The 9,026-nt window shown below is 35.5% G+C and overlaps 1 protein-coding gene and 1 long non-coding RNA gene across 25 annotated transcripts in view; one reads left to right on the forward strand and one right to left on the reverse strand.

The window, feature by feature from the left end:
* Nucleotides 1–9,026, forward strand: part of LOC115235047 (sodium channel protein para) — a 54,709-nt gene that overhangs the window by 38,595 nt on the left and 7,088 nt on the right. For 18 of the 24 annotated variants that reach the window (XM_029806574.1, XM_029806572.1, XM_029806576.1 and 15 more), the window contains 6 exons: nt 777–908; nt 1,264–1,396; nt 1,480–1,604; nt 1,750–2,009; nt 2,099–2,272; nt 5,565–5,687. In XM_029806574.1, coding sequence (XP_029662434.1) covers nt 777–908; nt 1,264–1,396; nt 1,480–1,604; nt 1,750–2,009; nt 2,099–2,272; nt 5,565–5,687 — 947 coding nt within the window. Of the gene's footprint in view, nt 1–776; nt 909–1,263; nt 1,397–1,479; nt 1,605–1,749; nt 2,010–2,098; nt 2,273–3,038; nt 3,162–5,564; nt 5,688–9,026 lie in introns of all 24 variants that reach the window. The other 6 variants (XM_029806575.1, XM_029806571.1, XM_029806555.1 and 3 more) reach the window with 1 other exon arrangement.
* The window catches only part of LOC115235054, a 24,459-nt gene continuing 21,692 nt past the window's right edge, over nt 6,260–9,026 (reverse strand). The window contains exon 2 of the long non-coding RNA XR_003883972.1: nt 6,260–6,598. This is a non-coding gene — a long non-coding RNA (uncharacterized LOC115235054). The remainder of the gene's footprint in view (nt 6,599–9,026) is intronic.

The raw sequence follows: 9,026 nt of genomic DNA on the forward strand, positions 1-9,026 counted from the left end.
GCAGGACGCGGATTTATCATTAAGCAGAATTTAGTCATGTATATAAGAACTTGCGTGATGCGTGCCGCATTTCTGTCAATGGCTATAAATTGTCTCGATTAGAAAAAAAAATCTGGGATTCATTTAGGTCGCACAAGAATATATTGACATAGAATGCTGTGAATTTTTAAAGATATCTTTGACTAAAGATCAACAGATTGAATTGTGTGTATGTGTGTGTGTATGTGTATGTGTGTGTGAGTAGCTTTTTCAAACATCATGTATTTTTAAAACTATGTTCTCATGTTGATCCATAGAGGAGAAATTAGATTTCTTTATTTCGATTAAATTGACATAAGCGTTAAATAATTGCGCCATTAGTAAAATCAATTGATTCTACGATTCGTTTATTTACGAAAATCCTAGAAATCAATAGAAGTCTTTACAAATATAAAATGTGCCAATGCAGCAGGTATCACGCGTAAAATAATGTGCGAATCGAGATCGCATCGTTTTCAAACCGAGTCATTTGATATCACTAAATATATATGACACTGTACACGATTGCATGCAAACACAATGCCATCACATTACATTAATCCTGATTTCTCGATCCGACATATTGGGGATCGCGACGGAAAACAATGCATATATGTGTATGTGAGAACAACATGTATATATACATATATATGGGAAGAAGTTTTGTATATCTGTATAATTTCCAATGCGTTCCGATTTGTTTTCCGATACGAATCTCCGTAATAAGAGCAGGTTAGAAATTTTGTATAACTGTGCAGATGGGATTGATCGCGATGGGGACCTAGATCTTGCAGATGGCGAATTGGATGCATACAGAGACAAGAAGAGCGCCAAAGAGCTTAATCAGCTTGAAGTTGCCATTGGCGATGGGATGGAGTTCACCATTCATGGTAAGCGTATCGGAAACAACAAAAGTATAATCTCTCTCTGATAATAATAATAATAATCTTCTTGTCTTGTACAATCAACAGAGATATTATGTTAAAATGAATATAATTTTATTTTATGAACTTTTTTGCACTTCTTAGTGTTTTGCTAAGATAATTAGCAGAAATTGTTCCGTAATGAGCTTATAAATTTCTCTTACGACATGGGAATTAAAAGAGTGTTATGCAATTTTTTTTTTTTTGCCTTAAAGACCAGGAGACATTCATATATATAATCTCCACTATCAATCAAATTTCGCAAAACGAAAGATATTACTGCAGCGCGATTAATATATCGAATTTGCTTTTCTTCCTAAAGGAGATTTGAAAAACAAGCTGAAGAGGGGCAAGCTATGCATGAACAATACGAAGGTTATCGCGAATTCAATAAATCACCACGATTATAGGCTCGACAACGATTATATTAATCAGAACGAGGATGATACCATCAGGTCGGTTAACTTTTTCCTAAATTATTCATGCTTCCCGGATAATATTGTCAAGAATATTTCTTATTCGAGTATCTCTTCAACAGTAATAAATCATATGGCAGCCACAAAAACCGGGCATTTAAGGACGAGAGTCACAAAGGCAGTATGGACTCGTTAAACGGCGAAGAGAAGAAAGATGCGAGCAAAGAAGATCTGGATCAGGAAGAAGGTAGATCTGATATATTGTAATTTTGAGATTTATATAACTTTGCTAAAATTCTTTGAAAATTTGAGAAGGAAGATCATCGAAAGAAACTTTTTTATTATGGAACGTTTATTATCGAATTGATGCATGAAAAATTTGTAAAATTCAGATTTAGAAGACGAGTGCGAAGAAGGGGACGAGCTCGACATCGACATTATACAAGCGGACGAAGATCCTATTCAATCGAATTATCCTTCCGACTGCTGCCCGGAAAATTGCTACAAGAAATTTCCATTCCTGGCCGGCGATGACGACGCTCCGTTTTGGCAAGGTTGGGCAAACCTGCGATTGAAGACCTTCCGGCTGATCGAGAACAAGTATTTCGAGACTGCCGTCATCACCATGATCCTTCTCAGTAGCTTGGCCTTGGTAAAATTGTTATCTTATTTCTTTCTTTTATTGTTCGAGAATTTATCTGGAAAGCGATCAATCGATCGGTGATCCCAAACGATTTACAGGCTTTGGAGGACGTTCATCTACAACAACGACCTATCCTACAGGACATATTATATTACATGGACAAAATATTTACTGTGATTTTCTTCCTCGAGATGTTGATCAAGTGGCTGGCTCTAGGATTTAGGAAGTATTTCACAAACGCCTGGTGCTGGCTCGACTTCATCATCGTCATGGTAAGTCACTTTTTTTTCTCTTCAATATCGTAATTCAATTATGAGAAATGTTTAATTTTGTACAATGTGTGCAATTGATGCCGCTCGAATAGCGATGATTCAATGTCTGCAAAGATTTCCTCAATAAAGGTTTAGACGCATAAAATGAAGATCTCGACACGATAAAAATTCAATTGCACACTTGGCGAATAGTTTATGAGAGGAATCTCGTCGTTCTCTCGAATGACTTCGTACACGTGACAATCATTCATCGTATTGTCTCTACGTCGTATATGAATTAACGTCACTTGAGAGAATAGTATGAAATACAATATCGTAGCAATCTTATGTTAACAGCAGTCAACAATCTCGGTCATATGTCACGTAATCGTGAAAATAAATCGAAGTCATTCGCGATACGAGGTCGCAGAAAAATGCGCTTGTCCGTGCTTCGATAAAGAGAGTTTAGATATTTATATGTAAAGATTAAATATAACATACATTTTGTGATAAATATAAATAATTGAGTATTTTAGAGATATAAATCACACAGAGTGTGATTTCGTCGCACGGATAATATGTTCCGTTTTTTATTTTATCTCTCCCCCTTTTTTCTTTCTTCCCCTTCTTTCACCCCTCGATCATCTAATGCCGATGTGCGAAGCGGTGGGAGCCGAGCGTGGAAGCTTCCGAGGTGGATTTCTCTTAATCTCTCGATCGTCATTAAGTATTATTGTAAGAACTAACGCAAATTATTTCCCGTCTGATGAATGTTTGATGAAACTAGCTATCACTGATCAACATGGGCGCAATCTGGGCCGGCGCAGCCGACATCCCGGCCTTCCGTTCCATGAGAACACTGAGGGCCTTGAGACCTTTACGAGCAGTCTCACGGTGGGAGGGCATGAGAGTAAGTCATCGGTCGACGAGGACTTAAAAGCGAAAGAAATAAAGCAAAGGGATTGAGCCTGTTATCGCAACGACGTTTGATGGATCGTACGGAGCTAACGGATCGATCGATATATCACGATAGCACGTTTAATTTGTTCGAGCCGAGCGGAGCTCCGATTGACGAGGGACTGCCGGTTTTGCATGGATTGTTCCTTTTTCTCTAACTGTCTCTCTCTTTCTTTCTTCCTCTCAAAGTAGTCGTGACAGTGTCATGGCGATAGATCGGTTACGAGTCAAGACTACTCAAAGTCGTTTTATAGAATCGAAGGTTTAAGCTTTGACTAATATCTCTCTCGATAGCAAAATACAAAAAATTATTTATTTTTATAAGATTTTTCTATCCTCATATTTGAATTTTTACAATTTTTATTTGACAAAAATTGATTAATTATATTTTTAAATTTATGTAAAATATATTCGGACCTCTTTCCTCTATTTCCCTCTTCTCTTTAGTTTCATTCTATTCACGTAAAAACGGTATCGAGAAAGAATTAAATATGTATATTAATGTTCTGAATACGGTCAAGGCGGAGATCGTCGGATCCTTTAGAACGAGCTGGATTTATCTCGACTCGATTCCGATCTATTGCGAATTCAATGATCTCGATGGAGCACGCTATCGATCCGTTGGACGCGGTACGAAGCTTCGGCTTTGGAATATTCGTTGTGATAAATGAGAACGAGATGAAACGGAAATAAATGGGAAAGGAACAGCTACGGCGGGTGTAGCTTGTGTATTACGGTGTACTATGGTGTGCTTACCGGATGTGCAGAGATACACTGGCGTCTCTACTTGGTGTCTGCACTGATTCTGGAGTCATTGTCGTACTAGCTAAAGTCGCCTATGTACGCCTTTTTTTAAGAGTCTCTTGGTACCAGTGATCGTTGTGCAAAATATACCAGTATATCTATATATAATATATATATATATACATATACATATATTATATATATGCTTTTTGTGTAGTGTAAAAACTTCCTTGTATGTATGTGTGTGCGCGCGCGCGTGTGTGTGCGTGCGTATGAACGCCATGTGCGTCAACGCGCGCGATATGTAATATGTTTATCTCAAGACATGTTATATTTTTCTTAGACCATATTACGACGCCCCAATGCGAGTAACGTCTCCTTTTCAAAACTTTAATAATTAAGATGCAAACACGAATGTATGTATTTTCATATATTTCTTATTCGTAATTTTGCTCGTTGAACGCAACGACTTTTGTTACAAAGCATAATAAATTAAAATGAGAGACTCGCGTGGTGCGACGTGATCGCAAGTATGACAAACCTTTTCGTCTGTTTCAGGATGCAGCCGATAGTATTTGCTCGTAATGATAATCCCTACCGAGCTGTTTGTCGTTCTATCTCTATCTCTGTCTTTGATTGTGTGTGTGTGTGTCTATATACATATATGTGTGTGTATATAAATGCATATGTCTTTCCACGTACAATATATATATGCACATACACACAGTCATGTATATCTCCTGATAATTGTTAAATGCTATATGTGCCGTACCTGGAATCTCTTTATGCCTCTATCTCCTTTCTTTATATATTTGTCGTACCATATTAACGTAGTCTTATTCTGTAAGTACCGTTACGCATCCTTCTCTTATAATTTTCGAAAATATCAAGCCAGTTTTTCACTTGTGATATGCATATGAAACACATAAAAATATCTCTCTACGCGAAACATGATCTATTTTCTGGAAGCGTTTAAAATCTTTGTGCCTATGTGTGTTTCAAAGTAATTTAAACATTATTCAATAGTGAAACTTCTTGTTACTGATAATTTTCTATACATTTTACATTTATTTAAATATTATATATTAATTTTTACATAAATTTTGTAAAATCATTCAAAATAATTTTTTTGTTATTTTGTATTTTTTTGAGTATTACGAAGAGAAAAAAAGGATGTAAATATTATACTTTCCGCGATATTCTGTTATTAAGTAATACACATTTCTTATTTTATATATAAATACTCAAGAGTGGCGGTATTTATGGAAAAGTGATATACTAATGTACATATGTGAGTATATATACATCTCTATATAGATATAGAAAATGTCGGCTCTCCACAAATCGACAGCCCCCCCTCCCCCCGAATTTTCGTCTTTGTACAGATGCCCAAATGTCTCGATCCGTCGAGGAGTCGAAGGAACGCCAGTAACACGTCGATCTCGGCCATCTGTCTCTGTTTGACTTTCTTCCCTTCTCTCCTTTCTCCTCACCCTATTTATCCTGTCCATCCGGAACGTCCTCTCCATCGGAATTGATCAAGCCTCCTACTCCTCTTATCCACTCGTCTGTCTACCTCTCGCTGTGATTCGCTCTCGTTTCTCGCTCGCAGGTATCGCTCATTAACTTCGTAGCGTCGCTCTGTGGCGCTGGCGGGATTCAAGCCTTCAAAACAATGCGGACCCTAAGGGCCCTAAGGCCGCTCAGGGCGATGTCTAGAATGCAGGGGATGCGGGTATGTAACCCACCGTCTCAGCAGACCTTGTCACTCGCTATCTACGTCTGCCGTTGATGACGGCAGAGTCGAACCTCCTCTCCCCCTCCCACAACGGCACGGCACTCTACAATATCCGTCCGTCTAGCTCTTCAGTTCCGGTACCAGTTTTGGAGCAATGTACTCCGCCGTTTGATTATGTTAATCCCGCGAATACGCCGGAAGAAATGTAATGGTATTTCTTGGTAATCGCATCGAAAGAATGTCCGTTAGGACAAATATCCTTTGATACGAATATCTACTTGTGTGATCATTATAAATAATTGTAGTATAAAATATTATTGCGAGGATTATATATAAATATGAAAGTAATTGCGCGATATTCTGAGACAGTTAATGATTGATGGATCTTATTTAAAATTATGATATGACATATCTAGAATAGATATTTGAAATATCTAAATTTTCTGATATTAAATTTGATCATTTGTCGACTACAAGGAAAACAAACTTACTTTATATTTCTGAAAGATACAAAAAACAGCCAACCAAAGTAATGTGAAATTTCTGTCTCTGTGTGCGCCATGTGTTACGTCATTGAACCTGTTTTATTGATTTTTATTTACAATCTTTTATAAATCATTGTTAGATTATATTTTGCCGTTATTTCCAATTCTTTTCCTTTTATATCGCAAGCGCGATATCGATACGTGTACTTTATTTGATTAAATTCTCGCAAGTGACTGGGAATAATGATTCTCAGATTGTACGGATTCGAAGTCATCAACGTTTCCCTTCTCTTACACGAGAGATTCGATAGACAGACCGATCGACCACGTTCATCAAGAGCCTGCATTGTTGTCAGTTATCATTTTAATAGTTGGAAGTCATGATGTCTTCGCTATCGTACTTCTTCATCAGAAATGTTTAATCTGAAATATGTAGATTCATTAAATGATTGTTATGATATTTAATTCTTATTCTATTTCTCAATGTTTTTTAAGATATATTCTTTATATTCTTTTAACAAAATCGATATTTTCAGAAATTGTTTGTATATATTATTGCAAATGCAAATATGATGACGTTCATTGAGTGATTTTTATGGAATATTAGCATTTTTACATAAAAAAATAATTTCATATTTCAATATAAAATTCAGGAACTTTGATGTACGACGATGTCGACTCTTGACAAATTGCGATATCGTCGGTGCTGTAATATCGAAAACTCTATACTACATTTTTCCTCCTGTTGCACGTGGATATGCTAAAATAGAGGCAGTCGCGCGAATGCACAGCAGAGCTTAGAAGTGCGAATGCGCGGAGCAAAACAGCGTGTAGATGATTCGTCCACGAAATCGGTCGACACACTCACGAAAACATGCACCATACATAAAAAGGACACGCGCTTTATCTCACATACATTGTCTTTGGTATACGTGTTGCGTCGTCTTCTTTATCTTCGCGAAGGAAATATCTTTTTCTGTGTAAAGTAATTTACAAAAATACATTCGAACGCGAAGATCGAGATGAAAGCAGCCCGTATATACCTGTATATACCTGACCTCGCTCCACAAACTCCACGATAGCTCGTCCGTTACATTCCAGAAGTTCGACGCATACAAGAAAAAAAAATGGACATCTCTATTCATATCGCATTTTAAATATAACTGCCGAATTATGAAGTTCATTTATCTGATTATCAGACAGTTATATTTGCGGTCGAATATATGCGATATGAGTGTACACACAGGGTATACTTTTATTCGTCTCTCACTATACACATGACGCGACGTAGTGATAGCTCTCGCCCTTTTTATCGCCATGATAATAATCAAGAATATACGTATTTCCTCGCAAATACTTATCATACTTTTATCACATACTCGCAACACAAGGTCGCTGAGACACTGGGTGTAGTAATTACTGTCATGCCCACGCCCTGACACTTCTTCTATTTTACAGTAGCTCGCTGCAAGGCGCTCCTTGGGGCGTTCAACATTTTATTTTATTGCCTTTTGGTTTTGCACGAGACCACACGAAGATTCTTGAATTTATAGGATTCGTATTACTGAATTTATATGATTTATATATTTCCTAGGACTCTTAATTTGCAAAATATACGCGAATCTAATTAAGAAAATTCTTCAAAGAATAATTTGCACAATTTGTGCAAGTAATTTTAGGAAACATTAATTACGCGGATCGAAAATTATCTAGAATTTTCAGTTGCTTCTCTTCTTTTTCAAATATTATATACTGAATGTCCCCTAAGAGAGGAGACAGAAAAGGATTATATTTTTGAAAAAAAATTACAATTAAGTTTCTAACTTCTTTTTGAAAAATTTTCATCTGCTATAATTATCAGTTGCGAATACTTAATATTTTGACATAAATACCTTAATAATTATTTACCTTAATACTTTAATAATTATTTCTCAAACAGAAAATTAAAAAGATGAGGTTTTATTAGCTAATAAGATATATAAAGTATATAAAATTTTATTTTTTTTAAATATAGAATGTTAAAAAGTTAGTTCAGTATCCAATATCACTGTGTTTTGAGGAATTACTCAATAAAAATTGTACAAATAAGGGAGCGTTATGCATATATTTTTTTCTGGGATATTCTGTATATAAACTGCTTTGCTGTAATATCTGTAATGAATTGCTTAGTAAACGTGAAAGCTAAATGCTTGCTCGCTTGCTTTCGTCAGCTTTTTGTTTGTGCTGCAGCTTGCATCTGCTTTACATGTTGAACTTGCCTGTGGCTGCTTTCTTTAATGTACCCAAATACCTGTAGATATAAATTACATGATACGCATATCACACAGTCACTGATCCACGATCACTCAAAATCACATTCACACTAATTTAATAAATGATTATATATTAGTTTTAATCCTTTTTACTTAAATTGCATACACACACTAATAAGAAAAAATAAGATAAAATTAAAATACGCGCAAATATCTAAGTCAACATTTATGTAATGATTCGTATATATGTATAATTAAAATAAGCAAATTATTTAACAATGAATTCTATTTCTATCGATATAAAAAAAAAAATGATTTCTTGGTGTGTGTATGCAAATTGAAAATCGCGAAGTATTTTAATCTTCTCTACTTGACTTTTAATTCACTGGTTCACATCTGCTTACAATACTCATATGTTGTGTCTTTTGACATGATCAATAAAAAAGATTTACTTAAAAACGCTTGCAAAGTCGAAATGTCACGCACAGAATTAAGCTACTGCACACAGAAACGCAATATATATAAATAAATATTATTAATTTTTTTTATTATTATATATTTGTGTATTAATATCAAATTATAGATTTTTTTTTTTATAG

Source organism: Formica exsecta, unplaced genomic scaffold (assembly GCF_003651465.1).
Source record: "Formica exsecta isolate Colony F162 unplaced genomic scaffold, ASM365146v1 scaffold21, whole genome shotgun sequence".
In the NCBI taxonomy this organism is placed as follows: Eukaryota; Metazoa; Arthropoda; class Insecta; order Hymenoptera; family Formicidae; genus Formica; species Formica exsecta.